General features: G+C 44.0%; 1 protein-coding gene across 4 annotated transcripts; it reads left to right on the top strand.

Moving 5' to 3' along the window:
• The first annotated feature begins 756 nt into the window (after window positions 1-756).
• Window positions 757-23,142, top strand: LOC122751115 (zinc finger protein 260-like). 4 transcript variants are annotated; one of them, XM_043998054.1, is made up of 6 exons: window positions 783-811; window positions 6,482-6,522; window positions 7,125-7,212; window positions 8,705-8,831; window positions 15,021-15,116; window positions 19,531-23,142. In XM_043998054.1, exons 3-6 carry the CDS (start codon window positions 7,180-7,182, stop codon window positions 21,522-21,524), a joined length of 2,250 nt encoding a protein of 749 aa, XP_043853989.1. In that variant the 5' UTR covers window positions 783-811; window positions 6,482-6,522; window positions 7,125-7,179; the 3' UTR covers window positions 21,525-23,142. The 4 variants fall into 4 exon arrangements, with proteins under 4 accessions (XP_043853990.1, XP_043853988.1, XP_043853989.1 ...); XM_043998055.1 differs by lacking the exon at window positions 6,482-6,522 and having other exon boundaries at window positions 757-811; window positions 8,708-8,831; XM_043998053.1 differs by lacking the exon at window positions 6,482-6,522 and having other exon boundaries at window positions 757-811.
• The last annotated feature ends 448 nt before the right edge of the window (window positions 23,143-23,590 follow it).

Raw genomic sequence — 23,590 nt, 5'->3', positions numbered from 1 at the left:
TTCCGTTTTGGGCATGCTCTGTTTGGACATGCTGGGAGACATCTTCAGGGAGGTGTCCCACAGATGGGATTTGAACTCAGGTCCTCTTGACTCCGGTGAGCTGTATGTCTTGCAGCACCTAGCTGCATCCCAGTTAGATGTGCACGGGAAGAAAGGGAAAGGGCCAGGAAAACCTAGAGAGTAGGAAGAGGGTGACTGACAGCGTCAAAGGTTGCAGAAAAGTCAAGAAGGATGAGGACTGAGAAAAGGGCTTTAGAAAGCCATCAATGGTAACTAATTGGGTAGCTTCAATTGAGTCGTGAGTTTGGAAGCCAGCCTGCAAAGGGTAAAGAAGAGAGTAAAAGGCATGGAGGCGAGGGCAGCTAGGTGGCGCAGTGAATAAAGCACCGGCCCGGGATTCAGGACGACCTGAGTTCAAATCCGGCCTCAGGCACTTGACACTTACTAGCTGTGTGACCCTAGGCAAGTCACTTAACCCCCGTTGCTCCGCAAAAAAAAAAAAAAAAAAAGGCATGGAGGCTAGGATTCAGGTTAGACGCCTGCCGACTGAGACTTCTGGGAAGTGGAGTCCAAGAAAGGCTGCGGGGATGTACATTGATTTATCCTCTTGGGCCGGCTTTGCGGAAGAGGACTCCACTTCCCAAAAGGCATCGGGCTCAAAGGCTCATCCATCACGTTCAGACCTAGATGGTCGTCACAAGCCCCGTTGGGTTCTGGGAGTCGTAGTTCCTAGTCTGTGGGGTGCGCAGGCGCACTTACTAGAGGGCCAGACAGTTCGGGCCTTTGTTCGTGGGGTGGCTTGGCGGTGCAGGTGAGCGAGCGGGGGATGGGGCTAAGGGCGCAGTGCGCGTGTGCGCGGGCGTAAGTATGTGAGTGTGCGTGTGTTGCGAGGAAGGGCGCTGGGTGTGTGCCACAGGGCTGGGGGAGGGACGCGGGGGGGGCCCCGAGGCAGGGGTGGCGGGGGTGGGGGCGGGGAAGAAGGCTCCCCAGCCTGGCGCTGCGGGCAGAGCGCGGGACTAGGAGCCCGGAAGATAAGGTTCGAATACTAGCTCTGACTCTTGCAATCCATCACCACCTACCTCAGTTTCCCTGTCTGTAAAATGGGGATAATAACAACATGTGCAAAGTCCTGTGCAACGGAGGGAGAGAGATGTCGAGTTAAGAATCAGATCCTGGGTTCAAGTCCCACCTCTCCTGAAGTCTGTGTGACTTTGGGCAAGTGACCTAACCTCTTGGGGCTTCACTTTCCTCCTAAACTGACAGGGGCGGCATGAAATCACCCTAATTGTGGATCCCCGATTTCCAGCTGGAGGGGACCTCGGGGGTCACTCAAGCAGCTCACTCCTTTTAAAGATGAGGACCCCAAGGCCGGGGGATGAGGAGGAGGAAGAGGAGGAGGATTGAGGAGGATGACAATAACGGCTAACATTTATATAGAGCCTGAAGGTTCACAACAACCCTGGGAGGCAGGTGCCCGTTTCGAAGAAGAAACTGAGACAGACAGGTACAGTGACTTGCCCAGGGTCATGCAGCTAGCACTCCGCTGAGGCTGGCTTTGAACTTGGATCTTCCCTGATTCCAGGCTCTGTGCACCACCAGCTGCTTATGTGCGTCCTGCCTAAGTGCAAGCCCTGTGGCCTCTGACCTATTGTAAAATATTACTAAATGCTGTTAGTATGGTGTGAAGTCCTTGGTCCCACTTGAATCAAAGACCGAATCCATCTTCTTTGAATAGGAGATCCAGGAAGTGTCAGGGAGGACTCTTGATTCCCTGAAAGTAGCCCAGTCTTCCTTGTGGAAGAGTGGAAATGCCTTCGTTTAATTCAATGAAGAAAGTATCCCTTTGTTCACTTTCTAGTGGAGGGAGAGAGGGTGTGATTGTTTTTCTGGAAGACATTCAATCCATGTTGGCATTCAAGGATTAACTTTACTACCTTCTGCCTTGGGGTACAGAAGGAGACCGACATTTTGGGGGCTTGGCCCTTGTGCAAATTTGTTTTACTTGACTATGCATGTTAGTTTTGGAAACAAAAAGGCTTTTGTTTTTCTTTTTTTAATGGGGGGGGGAGTCAGGTTGGAGGGAGAGGGATGACTTTTGTTCATTAAAAAAATTAAATCTTAAGAGTTCTGTTTTGTAAAAACAGAAACAAAACAAAACTTTACCTTTATTTACTCTGGTATGGAATTTTATCTTTTCTTTTAGGATTACTCTAAAATGTAAATAACAGTTGTGTCAGACTTACAGGTATCTGGGGAAACCAAATAAACAGAAAGTAGATATGAGGTAACCTTTGAAGGGGACCTCCTGCTTCAGGAGGCCCAGGGAGGGCTTTCCAGACATGGGGACAGCCAGTTTGCAAAGGCATGGAGAAAGGACATGGAATATTGGGAGGAACCACATGTAGGTCACTATGGATGGATCCTAGAGTGAGTGAGTAGAGGAGTAGAATGTAAGACCACTGGAAAGGTAAGAAGGAGCTGGATTGGGAAGAGCTTTGAATAATAAATGGAGGAGTTTATACTGGATCCTGGCGGCCATAGGGAGCCATTTAGTTTATTGAGTAGGGGATGGCACGGTCAAACACGCTGTTTAGGGAAATCACATTGGTGACTGTGTGGAGGCAGGGAGACCAATTGGATCCTGTTGCAGTAATTCAGGCAAGACGTGATTAGCTGCCCCCGATTTTGAGACACTTACAGGATATACTATTTAAAAGCCAATTGAAGGGGGCAGCTAGGTGGCGCAGTAGATAGGGCACCGGCCCTGGAGTCAGGAGTACCTGAGTTCAAATCCAGCCTCAGACACTTAACACTTACTAGCTGTGTGACCCTGGGCAAGTCACTTAACCCCAATTGCCTCACTAAAAAAAACCTAAAAACAACAACAAAAAAAGCCAATTGAGGGAGGTAGCTAGGTGGCACAGTGGATAAAACACCAGCCCTGGATTCAGGAGGACCTGAGTTCAAATGCGGCCTTCAGACACTTAACAATTACTAGCTGTGTGACCCTAGGCAAGTCACTTAACCCCAATTGCCTCACCAAAAAAAAAAAAAAAAAGAAAAGAAAAGAAAAAAAAAGCCAATTGATAATGTAGGAGAGATGTTACGAGAAGTTAAGAGAGAGACTAGACTCTGTAGATAGATCTGGGAACCATTTACCTAAAAATGATCATTGAACCCATGGAAGCTGTTCAGGTCACCAAATGAAGGAAGGAACTAGTAGATGCCTCAAGAGCAGGAACTGATTTTGGCCTTTCTTTTGATGCCCACACTTAGCATAGTTCCCAGCATATAGTTAAATGCTTAATCAATGCTGCCTGATGGCTGGAGATAGAAGGTTATCGAGGGAAGATGGCAGTAGGCATAAAGTGCCAGGAAAGATGGGCAGGGATGAGATCAGGGTTGGCCTTGGCACAGAGAAGGGAGAAGTCTCTTCTCCAGAGGCTGAGTAAAGGAGGAGACAGCAGGGGTGATGTCAGTGGGTTATGAGATGAGAAGCGGGAGCTCCTCCTTAAGCCCTGGCATTGAAAGCCCTTTACAGTTTCACTTCAGGATGCCTTTGGCTCACACATAAGCCAGGTTCCTGCCTTTTGGAAGGCTCTCCTTCGATGCTGCCTCCATCACGATGCATCAGTAGGATCCAAGCTTCTTGTGGGCAGGGTTTGTTTTAGTGTTTTCTCAGTGCCCCCCAGCATTGTGCCCAGCACATAGTGGGTGCTCTAATCCAACCTCCTTGTTTTTCAGATGAGGAAATTGAGGCCTAGTGAGTTGAAGTGACCAGTCTGGGTGAGATTTGAACCCGGGTTCTCTGCTTTTCCCACTGTCAGTTACTCAGGCAAGAAGCATTTATTAACATGCTTACTACATACCACAAAGCTTAATAAATGCTTATGGAATTAAACTGGAGATATGTTGTGAAACATGAGCCCTGTGTCTAAGTCACAGCCTGTTGCAGGGGCTCTGTTTAATCTTTTTTAACTAAATGCTAGAACAGGGATCAAGGGGTGAGAGGACCTGGCAAGGGAGAAGAGTCCTTGTTTGTTTGTTAGAGCCACATCTTACATCCCTCCCATTGTCTGTCTCTCCTTTTTTCTCTTTCTCCCTTCTCATTCTTTTTTTTTTTTAAGTGAGGCAGTTGGGGTTAAGTGACTTGCCCAGGGTCACACAGCTAGTAAGTGTTAAGTGTCTGAGGCCGGATTTGAACTCAGGTCCTCCTGACTCCAGGGCTGGTGCCAACTGCGCCACCTAGCTGCCCCCTTCAGGCAACTCTAGAAGACAGAAGTGAGGTGGGCTGTAATCTGCGTGAGGAGAGGGAGTTACCCACACCCCTGGACTCACAGATTCTTGCGACACAGAAGTATGTCCCAGGCCCCCAGAGTGCAAAAATGTAAATGGAACCGTCTCTGTCCTCAGGAAGCTTACATTCTCCATTGATCTGTTTTCTACAATAGCCTCACACCAAACTGTGAGCACATCAAACCTTTGTGGAATGAACGAAACTCATCACATGCACCTTTGTTCATCCAAGACTATCTGCGGGGACCTGTCCCATGGGGGTCCTAGTAACCCGGATGGCTGATTACTGCCTTGGGAAATAATAATCATAACTGACATGTATTGTGCTTTTAAGGTTTGTGAAGCACTTTATCTATGTTGTCTCACTTGATCCTTCCAGCACCCCTTGTGAGGTAGATGCTATTATTTATTCCCATTTGGGTGAATGAGAAGGAACCAGATTATGATTTCATTGACATATGGAGTTCCCAGGTGAGGAAACTCCCTCTACCAGTGCAGATCATCATCAGCTGCTGTGATCTTTGAGAGATGCTTGGGAGATTATGGTTCAAATGACTTGTCCAAGGTCACACAGCCAAAATGTATCAGAAAAAATTAAATTTTTAAAATTTTTAAAAAAAGAAAGACAAAATATATCTATCAGAATCAGGATTTAAACTTGGGTCATCCCAACCCTGAGGTTGTCTTTCTATCCTCTCTGCCCAACTGCCTCTTATCCCAGTTTTATAGATGGGGAAACTGAGGTTCAGAGAGGTTAAGGGACTTGCAGGATTTGAACCCAGACCTTTTTTTTTGAGGAGGGGGTTTGCTTGATTGATTCATGGGCACTTCATTGAAGCCCCTTTGGGCATGAGCAGGTTTTTCTGTTTCTTTTCCTCCTCCTGTCTTTTTTCCTGCTACTTTTGCTCCCACGTCTTCAATCCTGCTTCCATTTCCTGGGATAGCAGCACGATTCTTCTTGTAAGCTTTCCCCTCTGTGCTTTTCGCTGCAGTTGCCCTTTCTCTGGGGGAGCACGTCTCCCATCTGCCTAGGACCAGTCGGGCAGCTCAGTGAGGGGCCCATAGGCAGAGGGGCCAGCGGCCGAGCCCTGCTGGATACACCACACGACGCCAGCCCGGCCTGCACGCCCAACCACATAACAGCCAGCCCAGCCATGCCAGGGGAAGGGTTCCAGACCTTCCTGATTATAAGTCCAGCATTAGACCCTACAATGTATTGTCTCTCGTAGGAAAAGTTCCCTACCAAAGAGGCAGAGAGCTGGGCCCAGAGTCATTATTCCACCTTTCTCTTGAGTCTGCAGGACAGTGAAAGAGGGTACTGGGGGCCCCTGAACAGGGACGGGCTGCATCCTTGGGAAGCAGGAATCCTTCCTAGGAGGAGACACAGGTCCTGAGGCCTCTCATCACATCTTTTTTGTGTGTGTTTTTTTTTTGTTTGTTTGTTTGTTTTTTTAGTGAGGCAATGGGGGTTAAGTGACTTGCCCAGGGTCACACAGCTAGTAAGTGTTAAGTGTCTGAGGCCAGATTTGAACTCAGGTACTCCTGACTCCAGGGCCGGTGCTCTATCCCTCTCATCACATCTTAAGGGCTGATGAAAGGCAGCCAGTCTTGTAGCAGCTACTGCTAGAACAGTACCATTGGTCATCTGGCCTCTGCCCTAACCCCAGAGCCCTTAGAAAAGGGGGCAGAGGCAACCATGGAAAATTTGACCCAAATGCTTGAGAATGGTGAGAATTAAGGAATTTGGGGGAGCCGGTTGGTGCAGGGTCAGAGGCGGGATGGACAACTCCTTGTGAAGGAGAGATCAAAATAAACCTCAAAGGGTGGGGCAAGACGTGGGTTCCTTCCAACAGTTTTCCTTTGCTACATTTTCCAGTCCTGGTCACCCTCCTGGTCACCGTCCTCTGGCCGTGTTTCACTTGGTCAGTGGCTTTCCTAGAATTGGGCACCGAGAACGACAGCTGGTTCTCCAGCCTTGGTCAGAGAGGATAGGGTGGAGGTGGACCATCGGAAGATGGTAGCATAGCAGATACAGAACTGATAGAGGGAGTTTGCTCATGCCAGTGAAACCACAAGGCCAGCCCCTAGCCCTGCATCTTGACTTTGTGAGACAACATGCTAAAAAGAATGTTATTTCCTTCAGGGAAGACCCTCATTTTTGTTTTTGTTTTTGTTTTTCTTGCAGGGCAATGGGGGTTCAGTGACTTGCCCAGGGTCACACAGCTAGTAAGTGTCAAATGTCTGAGGCCCGATTTAAACTCAGGTCCTCCTGACTCCAGGGCCGGTGCTTTATCCACTGCGCCACCTAGCCGCCCCCTGTTTTTGTTTTTGAACCAGACTTAGCATAGTGCCTTTTGAATACATTTGTATTGTTAGCTATCACTCCCAACTTTGAAAATTTCCCCCAGGTATTTGGTAAACCTCCTATTTAAGCCTCTTGTCAGCCACTGATAAAAATGCTGAGTAAATCAAGGATGGAGCCCTGTGGCACTCCACTGGAGCCCTCTGCCCTGCTTCCAGACCCTCTTAAGGCCAACTCTTTGGGTTTGCTCATTCAGCTAATTCTGTGTCTCTTTAACTACAGGCATCTAGCCCACATCTTTCCATTTATTTTTCTCACAAGGGTATGGGGAGTGATGGATTTTTGTTGTTGTCGGTCCCAGGCCTGTGATTTTATCAAATATTTTATCAACAATCCCTGAAAAACCAGACAAGTGAACAAAACCTAGCAGGATGGCACCCGAGTGCTCTCTGGAGATGCCACCGCGCTGAGTCTGGAAGTCGCCCGTCATTCCTGGTCTCCTTCATGAGCTCTCTCTCTCCCACAGCTCTGCCTTCCCAAGAAAGGCACACAGAAGAGGAGGAGGAAGAGGAAAAGCAGGCATGACCTCTGGATTTCGGGCAACCAGACCCCAGGTAAATTGGAGCTTTTGCCCAGGGTCACACAGCTAGTAAGTGTTAAGTGTCTGAGGCCAGATTTGAACTCAGGTCCTCCTGACTCCAGGGCTGGTGCTCTATCCACTGCGCCACCTAGCTGCCCCATGCCTGGGTTTTAACAAAGCTTCTGATAGAACATTCCACACTCTTTTTGTGAATTAGATGGGCAGATATGGGTTGGAGGACCATAGAGTCAGATGGATTCAGGACTGGTTGGATGGCTGGACCCAAAGAGTAGTTAATTGTTCCCTGTCATCCTGGCACGAGGCCTTTGTGTAATTACTTCATGTAATGCCCCAGGACTTACGTGAGCCCTGATGTTTATCATTTTTGTCAGTGACTAAGATAAAGGCAGAGAGGGTGGACTCATCCGAGTCGTGGTGACACAGGGCTGGAGCTAGCACCCTGGATGGCAGTCAGGATGTAAAAGGATCTAATAAGATGAAATTCAAGAGAAAGAAATGTAAAATCTTGCACTTGGACACTGAAGAATCTGTTTCACCAATATCAGATGGGAGAGACACGGGTAGGCAGCAGTTTATCTGAAAAATATCTGGGGGTCTTGGTAGACCTCAAGCTCACCAGGAGTCAGCGGTGGGACACAAAAAAGTAGATGCCATCTTGGGCTGTCATGAGAAGAGTCTCGTAATGCTCTGCCTTTGTCAGCACACAGTTGGAGTCTTGTACTCAGTTCTAGGGGCCACAGTTTTAAAAGGGCATCGATAAGCTGGAAAACATCCAGAGGAAGGCAGCTTGAGTGATTGAAGGCCTGTTGCCCATTTGGCTCAGGAGGATCTGTTACAGGAGCTCGCTGTGTTTAGTCTGGAGAAAAGAACAGTCAAAGAGGATGTGAGAGTCTCCCCAGGGATTTAAAGGGCTGGCTGGGGCGGGGGGGGGGGGGGGGTTAGACTTGTTCCTTGTGGCCCAAATGGTCAAGGCTGAAGTCAGGAAGACTTTCTGGGCTGATTCCAGAGAGGTGATGAGTTTTCCCTCCCCCTCCTCCTCTTCCCCCCTCCCCTCCCCTCACTAACATTTATATAGTACTATAAAGTATGCAAAGCATTTACATGTGGTCTTCACAACCACCCTGTGAGGATGGTGAAGTTTTTACCCCCATTTTACAGATGAGAAAACTAAGGCTGGGAGAGGCTAGGTGACTTGACCAGGGTCACACAGCTTGTGAGCGTCTGCAGCCCGAGTCCAGCCGGCTATCCGCTGTGCTACCTCGATGCTTCTCTGTGCGTTACAGGGTGAACGCTCATCGTGCATGTTACCTAGGGGGGGATTCTGTTCTATTGTTTGGGCCAAATGGCCTCTCAGGTTCCTTTCAACTCTTATGTGCTATGATCTGGAGAAGTATTCAGTGGAGCAGACCAATTCCTCCTCATTCTTCATTCATTCAGTGAGTCAGTAAGCATTTATTAAGCTCCGAGGAAGGTTCCTGGCTAAGGAAGATTGCTTGATGTTTCAGCAGTCAGTGACATTCAAGGATGTGGCTGTGGACTTCACTCGAGAAGAATGGCGGCGTCTGGGCCCTGCTCAGAGGGACCTCTACAGGGACGTGATGCTGGAGAACTACAACAACTTTGCTTCCCTGGGTAAGGACGGTCTTCCTGCGATTCAGAGGCTGCCCCTGGAGCAGGAAGGCCGAGGGAGGAGCTTGGGGCCCCTCCGCTCAGTTTTGGTTCTGTGTGCAGAGGAGTATCCAAGTAACGTGGGGAGATTCCAGAATTATCCAGGGCCAAGCTATGGAGTATTTCTGTTCTCTGCTCCCGGCAAGCCAGTGTCCTCATTGTGTTAGTCCGAGGTTCACCTCCAGCAGTTTCTTTTTCCTCTGGCCAAAGAGTCTACCCTCAAGTCCCAGCGCAGATTCTCAAAAATCGAAGGGTTCCCATAGCTTTGGGGGCAGTGGGTCAGATGAACTAATTTACCTTCTTAATAAAGTCAACTTAACCATTCTCCCATGCTCGCTAGGATGCCAGCACAGATTCTTCAGAGGACTTCTGTAGCAACTCTTGCTTTTCTAGTATTCCCTCTTTTTCTTGGAGGAAGAGGAACTGGCAGTGATTGGAAAGGAATAATCATCATCATAATTAATAGCAATAATAATAAAGATAGCCAGCATTTACGAAGCACCTTAAGGTTTGTGAAATGTTTTACACACATCAGCTCATTCGATTTTCATGATCTTCATTTTCAAAAGAGAGGAGTTAGTAAAGTATAGGGCAGTGAGTTCAGTGTTGATTCCTGGCAAAACGCTAAAGCATATTATTAGAACAATGGTTAGTGAAACTAGAGAAGGAAGTGGGCATCACAAAAAGTCTCATGAACAGGTCATGCTAGATTCTCTTTTTTTAAATTTTTTTTTTCAATCAATGAAAATGTGTCTTTTCTCCCTTCCATTTTCTTGCACCTCCATTGAGAAAGAAAAAACAAAATCCTGTTACAAACATAGTCAAACAGAACAAATTCTCACATTGACCATTTCCATTTCCTGCCCCCCCCCTTCCCCCATATGTCTCATTCTGCACCCTGAGTCCTTCATCCCTCTCTGTCAGGAGGTGACATGTTTAATTATGAGTCGTCTGGAATTGTGGTTGGTTATTACATTAATCAGAGTCCCTAAGTCTTTTAGAGTTGTTTGTCTTTATCATATTATTGTTATTTAATTACTTGTTCTCCTGATTCTGCTGCCGTCACTCTGCATCAGTCATCCCAGGTTCCTCTGAAAGTGTCCTCTTCATAATTTCTTTTTTTTTTTTAGCACAATAGTATGCTATCACATGCACATACCATAGCTTGTTTAGTCACTCCCTAATTAATAGGCACCATCTTTTCTAATTCTTTGCCATTAGGAAAAGAGTTACTTTAAATATTTTTTATGCACATGGGTCCTTTTCCTTTTCCTTTGATCTCTTTTAGTAATGTTATCACTGGCTAAGTATAGTTTAATACCATTTTAGGCACAGTTCCAAATTGCTTCCCAGAATGGCTGGACCAATTCATAGCTCCATCAGCAGTTCACCATTGTACCTGGTTTCCATAGCCCCTGTAGCAGCTGTCATTTTCTGCTTTTGTCAGTTTTTTTCATTTGGTGGCTATGAAGTAGAACCTCAGAGTTGTTTTAATTTTAATTTCTCCAATTATCAGTGACTTAGAGACTCCCTTTGTCAAAGAGTTTAGGACTTGGATCATTTTCTTCCTTATCACCCCAAATTCTGCTCTCACGCTTGAATATTTCAGTGTACATATAGGTGTCCCATCATACACCCAGTTCCTTATTGTCCTAAACTCCCAAGACCTGCACCATCACTCCATTTCCATCACTTATAGGAATGGTCACACCTTAAATATCACTGTCACTCAGAAATGTTTGACTTTCTTGATCCAGAATTCTGAAATTGTTCCCCTCCCACCACCCAGATTACTTCGTATACATTTTATACTTATTCTTCCCACTGGAATGTAAGCTATCCTAGCACAAAGTAGGCACTTAATCAATGTTTATTGAACGAATAAATGCAATTCCTATTTCTGACCCCAGCCTCCCATTCTCCCATATTTCCCTCTCCCTTACTTTTTCCAACCATTTCCTTCCCACCATTTCCCAACTTTGAATTACTCCATTCCTTCCTGCTCTCCCAATTCATCACCCCTGTTCTTCCCTTTGCCTATCTTGACCCTGTAATTAGTTCAACTCTTTATTGTACTTAATTCTTCAATTCCTTTCCTTCTATTGTTGCTTCTTGTGTTTTGTCAAATCCCTGCCCTGTTTTACCTAATCTATCTTCTCTGCTCTTGAACAAATCAAACAACCATTCCTACTGGATCCACTATTCATTGGGTCCTCAATGATTCATAGAAGACCTTTCTTTTTAATTTTTTTAGTGAGGCAATTGGGGTTAAGTGACTTGCCCAGGGTCACACAGCCAGTAAGTGTTAAAAGTATCTGAGGCCGGATTTGAACTTAGGTCCTCCTGACTCCAGGGCCAGTGCTCTATCCACTACACCATCTAGCTGCCCCAGAAGTCCTTTCTTTTTAGAAAATTTTTTGGGCATTTTTTTCAATTAAATATAAAAACAATTTTTAACATTCATCTTTTAAAATTTTGAGTTCTAAATTCTCTGTCTTCCTCCCCACCCCCTTCTTGAGAAGGCAAGCAGTTTGGTAGAGATTATACCTGGGCAGTCATACAAAACATATTTCCATATTAGCCATGTTCAAAACAAAATACAGATTTAAAAAAAAAACCTAAGAAAAATAAAGTTAAAAAGGTATGCTTCCATCTGTATTCTGACTCCATAGGTTTTTTCTTTGTAAGTAGATAGCATTTATCACAAGTCCTTCAAAAATGTCTTGGATCGTTGTATTGCTGAGAATAGCTAAATCATTCACAGCTCTTCGTCATACAGTATTGCTGTTACCGTGTGCAGTGTTCTCCTAGTTCTGCTCACTTCCCTTTGTATCATTTCATATAAGTCTTTCATAGATGTCCTTTCATTCTTAGTTGGTTGACTTTACTATTCTCTACATAGATGTTATTCCAAACCTACTCTTTTCTCAAACTTCCTATACTACTACCACCTCCTATCTTTGAGCAGAAGACCTCACTTTGTACTTTACTGAAACAGTAGAGTTCAACTATGATGAATTTCCTCTTCCATACATGAGAATCCTACATCATCCCCCATTCCCACTTCCTTTGCCTCTAGTTGCTGAAGAGATAGCTTTCTTCTTGTCAAGATTAACCCCTATTCTTATGTTCTTAATCCATTCTCTCCATCAGCTTGCCCCTTCAATCATCCCTTCTCTCTCTCATCATCATTCCCTCCTTAAGTATATATCTGATTCCCTCCTTCCCTCCAAACATATCTAAATCTCCCTCATTCTGAACGGAAGAAACAAAATTCATTTGATCCTCTAGCTATTGTCTTATATCTCTCCTGTCTTAAATAACCAAACTCGTGGAGAAAAAAAAGTTGCCTCTGTTTCCTCACCTCCCATTCATTTGTCAACTCCTTGCAAACTGTGTTTTGTCCCTAGCACCTGACTGAAGCTGCACTCTCCAAGATCATCAGCAGTCTCTTAATTGCTACCCTCTTCTCAGTCCTCATCCTTCTTGACTTCTATTTTGCTTTTGACACTTTTCCTGGGTACTGTTGCCTCCTGTGACTTCTGTGTCACTGTGGTTCCATGGTTCCCTTACTACCCGTCTGCCTGATCCTTAACTAAATTATTTCTTCATTATGAGTTTTCCCCAAGGATCTGTCCTAGGCCCTCTTCTTTTCTCTAGCTATACTTTCTCCCTTAGTGTTCATATAAGCTCCAGTGGAGTCAATTTCCATCAGTTACACATGACTCCCAAAACTGTATTTTTTTTTTTTGCAGGGCAATGAGAGTTAAGTGACTTGCCCAGCTAGTCACTTAACTCAGCTAGTGTCAAGTGTCTGAGGTTAGATTTGAACTCAGGTCCTCCTGAATCTAAGGCCAGTGCTTTATCCACTGCGCCACCTAGCTGCTCCCAAAACTCTATTAAGCAATCCTCGTGTCTTTTATGGACTCCAGACATTCATTGTCAGCTGTCTATTGAATGAATATCTCTACCTGAAGGTCTTCTAGGCATCTCAAATACAATATGTCCAAAACAACACTAATGCATTGTTGGTGGAGCTGTGAACTGATCCACCCGTTCTGGAGAGCAGTTTGGAACTATGCCCAAAGATCTATGGGACTGTACATACCTTTGACCCAGCAGTACCACTATTAGGTCTTTATTCCAGAGGTCATAAAAAAAGGAAAAGGATCCACATGTTCAAAAATATTTATAGCTGCTCTTTTTGTGGTGGCAAAGAATTGGAAATTGAGGAGATGCTCAGCATTTGGGGAATGGCTAAACAAGTTATGGTATCTGAATGTAATGGAATACTATTGTGCTGTAAGAAATGATGAGAGGGCAGATTTCAGAAAAACCTGGAAAGATTTAAGTGGACTGATGCTGAGTGAAGTGAGCAGAACCAGGAGAACATTCTACACAGTAACAGCAACATTGTGTGATGATCAGCTGTGATAGACTTAACTCTTCTCAGCAGTGCAATGATCCAAGACAATTCCAGAGGACTCATGATGGAAAATGCTCTCCACATCCCCAAAAAAAGAACTGTCGAATCTAGATGCAGATTGAATCACACTGTTTCTACCTTTTTTGTTTTTGTTTTTCTTTTTTTGAGGTTTTTCCCATTTGTTCTGATTTTTTTCACAACATGACTATGCAGAAATATGTTTAATGTGATTGTATATATATAACCTATATCAGATTGCTTGCTGTCTTGGTAAGGGTAGAGGGAAGGGAGGGAGGGAGAAAAATTTGGAACTAGAAATCTTATAAAAACAAATGTTGAAAACTATCTCTATATGTAGCTAGAAAATATAAAATACTTTTATGATTTAAAAAAGACAACCCAATATGTCCAAAATGGAAATCATCCTTTTTCCCACTTCACATGCTCTTCGTATTTATCTGATGCATACCATCATTCTTCTAGTCATCCAAGTGTTTTCTACCTCAGAATCCTCCTCCTCTTTCTCTTTCTCACCTCCCACACTCAGTTTTATAATAACTCTTTTTTTTCTTTTTTTTTTTAGTGAGGCAGTTGGGGTTAAGTGGTCAGCCCAGGGTCACACAGCTAGTAAGTGTTAAGTGTCTGAGGCCGGATTTGAACTCAGGTACTCCTGACTCCAGGGCCGGTGCTCTATCTGCTGCGCCATCTAGCTGCCCCTCACACTCAGTTTTAACATCTTATTGATTCTACCCCTATATCATGTTTTGCCTTCTTTCCACTCACATGGCCATCACCCTTGTTCAAGCCATTATCACCTAGACCAGGGATTCTTATTTGGAGGTCATGGAGTCCATGAACTTAGATAGGAATAAATTACCTCTTTATGGCAATATAATTGTTTCCCTTTGTCATCAGATTTTGTTGTTGTTCAATCGTTTCAGTCATGTCTGACTCTTTGTGACCCCATTTGGGGGTCTTCTTGGCAAAGATACTAGAGTGGTTCACCATTTCTTTCCAGCTCATGTTATACGTGAGGAACTAAGGCAAACAGTATTAAGTGACTTGCCTGGAGTCACACAGCTAATCAGTATCTGAGGCCAGATTTGAACTGAGGAAGGTAAGTGTTATTGACTTTAGGCTCAGCACTCTATCCACTGCTCCACCTAGCTCCCCCAATCACTATTTTTTTTTTTTTTTGCGAGGCAGTGAGAGTTAAGTGACTTGCCCAGGGTCACAGAGCTAGTACATGTCAAATGTCTGACGCTGGATTTGAACTCAGGCTCTCCTGAATCCAGGGCCGGTGCTTTATCTGCTGTGCCACCTAGCTGCCCCTGCCCCAATCACTTTTTACTTTGTGCATTTATAAGCATGTTTCAGAGAAGAGTTCCATAGGCTTCACCAGACTGCTGGAGGGGCCTGGCTATCCCCTGTGCTTGATGTGAACTTCAGAGAATCTTTAGCTTCACCTCTCTGTCATGAGATGGGCAGAGTTCTGGATCACTGGTCCTTTGGAATCATGGTTAGTCTCTGTTGATGAGATTTTAAATCTTTCAGTATCAGAACTAGGAATATTGAACCCCAAAAGGGTATATGGCAAAGGAGGTTCTTATTCAGTTGTGGAGAGGACTAGGTGCCCTCTACACACCCTTCCTACTTTGAGAGTCTGTGACTACTTGAGCTGCCTCCTCTGTTACCAGTCCTTTCTCCTTTCTTTCCCCCATCATCAGGGCTTCCCGTTTTTAAACCAGATGTGATATCCCAGTTGGAGCGAGGGGAAGGCCCATGGACACCAGAGGCTGAAGTCCCACAAATTACTCGTCCAGGTGAGTGGATGAGGTGCACTGCTGACTAGGCTAAGCTGGCCAGAAGTCAGTATGGAATAGCAACATCTCCTCCGAGGCCACTACTTTAGTGGAAAGGGGATTAGGTTTCCTAATATAAAGTCCTTCCTGTGCCTTCATTTTTCCTCTCAATATTCTTTTCCGCAGACGTTATTCTTCTGTCTTAGGTCCTTGAGGGAAAGGACCGCTTTTCTGTTTTGTGTTTGTATTTCTACTACCTAATACAGTTATTTGATCACTGTTTATCGATGGGCTCTTAGACATATAACACTGACCTAGACCTTTGGAGGCATTCTCACTGCCCTTAAGGATTTTTAGTCTTGTTGGAGAGTCAAGCTGTACACATATGTGCCTGTGAAATAGCAGTGCATGGCCAGGCACGGTGGCTCACTCTTGCATTCCCTGCTACCCGGGGAGGCTGGGACAATGGGATACTTAAATTCTGGAATTCCAACTGCAGTAGGGCTACCACTGTTCTTGTGTCCACACTAAGTCCAGCGCTGATCTGGTGAGCCCCCTGGGAGCAGGGGGCTTCCAGGAGGAGGGGGGAACCAGCCCAGCTTGGAAACAAAGCTAGACAAAGCCAATCAGTATTGTGATTGGGCCTGTGAGCAGTTGCTGTACTTCCAGGAACACTTAGTCCCACTCCACAAAACCCCCACAGTGCATTATGTGTCCCTCATCTATTACCAATCCATCAGCAGACGTGTCTGAAGCACACACTGTGAGCCAGGCAACATGCTGTGAACAAGAGATATGGAGTTGAGAATGATACAGGAATCTCTTAAATCTACTGGATCCAATCTGGTGTACTGTCTAGCGGCCTCACAAAGTCTATCATAAAATCTGTTTGGTCTTTCATTAGCCTCCTGAGGTAGGCTTAAAAATTTCTGCCAGTTTTCCGGTTTTCTAGAGCAAGATTCCATTCCCTTCAGAAGTGTTTCTCTAGCATCTTTTAATCTTTGGAAATCCCTATCATCATTATAATTCCACTCTGGATCCTTTAGAGGCCATTCCACATCGGCCTTACCTTTCGCAACAAGGGCATTTCCTGCTGAGATAATATCTGTAATCTCAGTTGGGGACAGTAAAGTTTCCAAAAGGCAAGTAACATCAGCCCAACTGGGTTGATATGCATTAAATATAGTCCTTAACTGTGAAATTACAGTGTTTGGATTTTTCTCAAAACTAGGGATGATTGATTTCCATGCGCTCAAGTCACTTGGTCTAAAGGGGCTATATTTTCTGACTTGAATTGGCACTCCCTTCTTACTATGTTCTATAGCTTCCTGCAGAGGGAGTAGTTTCTGCTGATCTGATTCTGAACTTGGATCATCTCTAGTAGAAACAGCCATTTTGAGGTCTCTCTCCATATGTGAGAGTTTCCCCCACATCATAACAATGATAATAACAAAAACAATGATAATAACAAAAACAAAAAAAAAAACAACAACAAAAAAAAAAATCCTTAGTCGTATGAACTATGGATGTGGTATTAAAAGGTATTTCAATTGCAGGCATAAAATTTCTACTTATATTAAACGTATTTTCCCAAAGATTCTCACGTATACTATTATACAAAAAACTTTTTGCTGCCTGAATGAGGAAAAAACCAATAATGTTATGAAGGACCATTGAATAAACTATTCCTCTAAGTCGGGATGTTATGCTGTCCCAATACATTCCGATGAGAAAAATCAAAGGGATGGTAGAATATTCGAGCATCTTGCCCTTTAAACTGGGCTGGCTTTTCTGTTTAAAGCAAGACTTTTAGAGGCTTAAAGTCTTTAAGGGAGATTAGACAAAGGGAAAGTCCGCGGGGGGGGGGGGGGGGGGGGGGGGGGGGGTATTTGGAAAATCCACCGAATTAGCCGGCTTATGGCCAAACTAGGGAGGGTGGGAGGGTCCTTAAGGTCCCTTCGGGGTCGCCAAACTGTGAGATTTAAAATTGGATATTAGATCATAAATCTCCCCTACTTAACCCTTCCCTTAATTCATCTCCCAGACTAGTAAATGGAAGAAGCTTCTGGTTTTCTAGATAGAGCCTTTATTGTATATAAGGTGTTGTTGATTAGAAGGATAGGAAAACAGAAATACAGTACAAATCGTCTTAAATCTAGGCTGTCTATATTCCTTATAAAAACTCACCAAACCGATTTAGGCCACCTTTGGAGTGAGTCAGACCGTCTGTGCCGCGCCGCCCGGAGTCCCGCCAAGCCGGCAAAAAAGGCTACTCCCGTTCTCTCCACCCCGGAAGTCAAAAAAACCCGGCAGGCAGTCTGACATGCGCAGCAGGCGCACTGTACCTGGCAGGCAGTCTGACATGCGCAGCAGGCGGACTGTACCCGGCAGGCAGTCTGACATGCGCAGCAGGCAGACTGTTCATCTCCTCCCCAAAAGGGTGGTCCTTGAAAAACTGGCGTCTTTCACTTATCCTAACCGACTGTTAAAAACTTTCATATTTTACCACAGAAGAAAAAGCAGCGGCGTGCCCTGTTATCAACTAGCTCATGTTTTATCTGGAGAGACAACATGTGCATATGCATGTATCCCTCTATGTCCATGTATATACACGTATGTTTAGATGTATGTGTGTGCATGGCTTTCCTTCTTTGTATCTATGTCCATGCACGTGTATGCATGTGGATATGTGTGTGTTTATGTATTTATGTGTGCACACCGATATGCATACATATATGTGTGCACACACACTTTTTGAAAATAATATAGGGAACTTCTACTAACCTAGGCCTGTACCTGGTTTTGTAACTTCTTTGTTTAAGAGAGTTGCCCGGAGACCCCAGAGGTCAGGTCACTTTGTCCAGGTAACCTGGCCAGTATGTGTCTCGGAAGGAGGACGTGAATCTCCATTCTTCTTGATTCAAAGACCAGTTCTAGCCTCTAGTCCACACTGCCTGTCAGGTAAAAAATAATTTAGGACAGCACTAGCAGCTGGGCTTCAAGTAGGAGATGGTATTTGAGCTTTGAAGAAAACAGAATTCTAAAGAGAGGAGGTGAGAGGGACAGGCTGACAGAGGGACAAAGACAGCAGATGAAATGTCATGTTTGAGGAACAGCAGGAAGAGCAGCTGGACTCTGGAATGCATGAAGGGTATGGTAATGTATGGTAAGGCTGGAAAAGTATGTTGGAGCCAGGTTGTGAAGGGTTTAAAATTCCAAATGGAGAAGATTATATATGATGCTAGAAGTAATGGGGAGCCACTGGAATTTATTGAGCAGGGGAGTGACATGGTCATACCTTGTTTTAGGTCTGTCATTTTTGCATCTGTCTGAGATACAGATTAGATAGCGAGGAGTCTGGATGCAGGGAGACCTATTAGGAGGCTGCTATAGTAATTCAGGGGAGAAGTGACAAGGACCTGAACTAAGGTAGTAGTTGTATGAGGGAAGAGAAGGCAATACATACTAGAGATGCTGTAGAGGTAGAAACTGCAAGATTTGGCAACTAATTGCATATGTGGCATAAGTCAGTCAGAGTGAGGACTTAAGGGTTGCTGCAAGATGGCAAACTTGGGTGTCCTCAACAATGGTAGAGAAGTCTAGAAGAGACATAGGGTTAGGGGTAAGAAAATACATTCTGACTTGCCTTCAGCACATCCAGTTCAAAATTCCTGATAGGCATTTGGGCCTGGATTACCAGAGAGACTAGAGTTAGATACAGATCGAGGAGTTAGCGGCATGGGTGGTCATTGAACCCAGGGGAGCTGGCGAGGTCACTAGGGAGAGAGAAAAGAGAAGAGGTTCCAGAACAGAGCCTTGGGTTACACTCACAGTTAGGACATATGATTTGGATGAAGCTCTTGTAAAGGAGACTAAGGAGTGGCCATAGAGGTATGAGGAGATCCAAGAGAAAACAGTGTCCCCCAAACTCATAGAGAAGTCAAGTCAACAAGCATTTATTAATCAGCACTTAGCATAGTGCCTGGCACATAGTGCTTAATAAATATTGACTGGTGGATTGATCTGCTGTGTGCCATGCTTGATGGTAAGCACTAGGGATATTTACTCACCAATCTTGGGTTTCATTTTCATCTTAAAGACATTTATTGGGGCAGCTAGGTGGCACAGTGGATAAAGCACTGGCCCTGGAGTCAGGAGGACCTGAGTTCAAATCTGGCCTTAGACACTGGATACTTACCAACTGTGTGATCCTGGGCAAGTCATTTAACCCTCATTGCCCCACAAACAAACAAACAAACAAATAAATAAATAAAATAATTTAAAGACATTTATTCCAGTCCTTATTTATTATTTTTTATTCCATTCTTTCCCAGTTAATCATGATTCTTCCTGGAGGAAAGAGAATCAAGAACTTAGTATAAAGCACTTTTCTTTCTCCTAGCACACAGATATAAATGTTTTATTCCCCTTGCAGAGTCTCTTGTTCAGAAGAGAAGATGTGAAACCATGGACTCAACTCCAAAGCAAGACATCTCTATGGAAAGATCATGCAAGGAAAGATTGACAAAAAATGGTCCTGGGGATTCCAAGTTGGGGGAACCTTGGGAACTTGATGTCAGGCTGGAGAGGCAGAAGGACAGCTGGGACAAACAGGCCAGGGAAATAACAGCCAATCACAGAAAAACTTGTAATGAGTTAAGTGCTCAGGAATGTTATACATTTGTAAAAAGGTTTAGCCCAGAGTCAATCCTTGTTCCACAAGTGAAAGTTCCTGAAGGAAAAATTTTCCATCCATGTGATACACTTGAAAAGAGCCTCAAACAGTTTTCTGATCTAAATAAACACAATAGAGTCTCCTTAGGGAAGAAGCTTTGTAAATATAATACATGCAGGAAACCCTTCAGTTACCATTCTGATCTTATTCAGTATCATAAAATCCATACAGGAGAGAAACCCTTTGAGTGTAATGAATGTGGAAAAACCTTCAGCCAGAGGGGACACCTTATTGATCATCAGAGAATTCATACTGGAGAGAAACCCTTTGCATGTACTCAATGTGGGAAAGCTTTTAGCCTGAGGGTATGCCTTACTCTACATCAAAGAACTCATACTGGGGAGAAACCCTATAAATGTAATGAATGTGGGAAAGCTTTCAGCCAGAGGGGACACCGGACTGAACATCAGAGAATTCATACTGGAGAGAAACCCTATGTTTGTAATCAGTGTGGAAAAGCCTTTACCAACAACTCAATCCTACGGAATCATCAGCGGATTCATACTGGAGAGAAACCCTATAAATGTGATGAATGTGGGAAAACCTTCAACCAGAGGAGACCCCTTACTGAGCATCAGAGAATTCATACTGGAGAAAAGCCTTTTGAGTGCACTGAATGTGGGAAAGCTTTCAGCCGTAAGGTTTACCTTACTTTACATCAGAGAATTCATACTGGAGAGAAACCATATAAATGTAATGAATGTGGGAAAACTTTCAGCCAGAGAGGAGCCCTTAAACAACATCAGAGAATTCATACTGGTGAGAAACCTTTTGAATGTACTGAATGTGGGAAAGTTTTTAGTCATAGGGTATGCCTTACTATGCATCAGAGAGTTCATACTGGAGAGAAACCGTTTGAATGTAATGAATGTGGAAAAGCCTTTAGCCAGCATTCTAACCTTACTCTACATGAGAGAATTCATACTGGAGAGAAACCCTTTGAATGTAATGAATGTGGTAAAACTTTCAGCCAGTTTTGCCACCTAATTGAACATCAGAGAATACATACTGGAGAGAAACCCTTTGAATGTAATGTGTGTGGGAAAGCCTTCAATCACAAGTGGCAACTTACTGAACATCAGAGAATTCATACTGGGGAGAAACCCTTTGAATGTAATGAATGTGGTAAACACTTTAGCCATAGGACATCTTTTATTAATCATCAGAGGATTCATACTGGAGAGAAACCCTATGAATGTAATGAATGTGGGAAAGCTTTCAGCAACAAGTCAAGCCTTTGGAATCATAATAGAATTCATACTGGAGAGAAACCATTTGAGTGTAGTGAATGTGGGAAAGCCTTTAGTCAGAGAGGACACCTCACTGCACATCAGAAAATTCATACTGGAGAAAAACCTTTTCATTGTAATGAGTGTGGTAAGCACTTTAGCCACAAGACTTCCTTTATTCATCATCAGAGAATTCATACTGGAGAGAAACCCTATGAATGTAATGAATGTGGAAAAGCCTTCATCAGCAACTCAAACCTCAGAGGACATCAGAGAATTCATACTGGAGAAAAACCCTTTGAGTGTGATGAATGTGGGAAGGCATTCCGTCAGAGTTGTCACCTTACTGAACATAAGAGAGTTCATACTGGGAAGAAACCCTTTGTTTGTAATGAATGTGGAAAAGCCTTTAGCACCAGCTCAACTCTGAGGAAGCATCTTTGTAAGCATCTTTGTAAACTTTGAAGCACTATGAATATGTATGATGGCAGTGTTGTAATTATCAAATAAGCCATACTGAAGGAAAACCCTTATGACTGTGATTTTGAAAGGGATAAATGGTAGCATGTAATTCGTCACTTATCAGACATCAGATACTTCATGCTGGAGATCACGATGTCATTTTGTTACTGGGTACAATGTTATTTGGTCCTTTGAGAGGTAAAGACCTTGATTTCCTTTGTTCTTCCATCTTACCTGCCTTCAGGTGATATTAGAGTATTTTTAGTCAATGCAGCAAGTATGTTGGGGCAAGACTTGAACTAATGCCTGAAGTTCTTTCCAAAAAAATCTGTGAATAAATCCTCCAAAATGTTATTTAACAAAATAGCTCGGCTTAATATTAGAGTAAAAGAATAAAACTTGGAAGAGAAATTACCTAAAATGACTTTTTTTTTTCCCTGAGACTAGAGCATGATTAATATGAAGCCAGCTTTAAGCTCCTCCATGATGCAAATGAATTGACCCTGGTTTGGATTGTGTTCAGTTTACAAGTTTTCCTGCCTTTGGGTCTGGTAATATATCATTGAATATCACTGTTGCAAAGGACCTCAAAAATAATTTGATTTTATTAATAACTTGTGGAAATGAAGAATGGCATGGGGGTAAGGTAGAAACAAGAATGGCCTTTTAATGTCTGGATTTCTGTTTGATGCTGCGTGGCAACCTAAGGAATTTTAAGAGAGCTTAACCTGAAGGATAAGGGGTCTAGAACCCCTGTGTGTAACTTACACTAAGAATAAACTAGATTTAAGAGGCCACTGTACAAGTGTGATATGGCATGGGTGGGAACACACTATATCGAGGAATAAAGGGGCTACCAGATTTGGTTCTTTATGCACCCAGAGAAAATTTTACTCACCCTCACACACTGGTCCTAAGTGACCTAACAATAGCTATATGGTGCTCTAAAGTTTACACAGCACTTTTCTTATGTTGCCTCATTTGGCCCTGCGAGGCAGGTGCTGTTATCCTCATTTTACAGATGAAGAAACTGAGGTTGAAAGAGGTTTAAGTGACTTGCCCAGGGTCACATAGTTACTAAGTGTCTGAGTCAGGATTCTTTGTTCCACAGCAGACTCAAATTCCAACAGCTTTCATTAACCCTTGGTCTCTCTTCTTTCTTCTAAGTCATAGGATTCTCTTAATTAGAACTGGAAGGTTCTTAGGGATCATCTAGTCCAACTCCTCTTACTTTAGAGATGAGACTACAAGTGGGAAGGTAGTAAGTGGCAAAACTGGGATTCCAACCCTGATATTTTGATTCCAAATCTAATGCTGTTTCCTCTCTGCGCCTATAGATCCTTCCCCAACCCTGTACCCTGATCTGTATGCCTACTGGAATCATATTCTTTTTAGTTTATCCTACTCTCAGCCTCCATTTCTGGAAACAAAAGGATTAGACTAGTCCCTGCTGAAGAAGCAGGTTCTTTTATTTAATGTGTTTAAGAAAAGGCCATTGGAGACACCCAAAGAAACAGAAGCCTGGATAGAGGGAAGGGGACTGTAACGATTGGAATGACGCCACCTGCTGGAGACTTACTATAGGAAAGCTCCGCCATGGGGAGAAGGTGCCTGAGGGCAAGACATGTGGCTTTTCTTTGGCGTCAGGAAGTGACGTTTGCTTGTGGGAGGAAGAGGGGGCGAGGCTGGCTCTCTCACTCTTTTCTTTCCTTAGGACTCGGGTAGCTAGGAATGCTCTCTCCCTTTAATAGATAGAGGAATCTAGGCCTTTCTCTCTTTCTTTACCAAATTCTTATTCTCCTTAATAAATGCTTAAAAGTCTAACTCTTGCTAAAACTTATAATTTATTGGCGACCACTCATTAGATATTTTAGACAGACTAGCTAGAATTTTAGCCCCTTACAGTACTAGGGAGGCCCACTGCTCTTTTCTCTGCCCCTTTATTCTGGGGACAGAAGTGACACTCTTTTTTTTGGGGGGGGAGTGAGGAAATTGGGGTTAAGCCCAGGGTTACACAGCCAATAAGTGTCAAGTGTCTGAGGCCAGATTTGAACTCAGGTCCTTCTGAC

This window comes from Dromiciops gliroides, chromosome 3, assembly GCF_019393635.1.
Source record: "Dromiciops gliroides isolate mDroGli1 chromosome 3, mDroGli1.pri, whole genome shotgun sequence".
Taxonomy (NCBI): domain Eukaryota; kingdom Metazoa; phylum Chordata; class Mammalia; order Microbiotheria; family Microbiotheriidae; genus Dromiciops; species Dromiciops gliroides.
The sequence above is the reverse complement of the archived record's forward strand: the minus strand, read 5'-3'. Positions and strand labels throughout refer to the sequence as shown.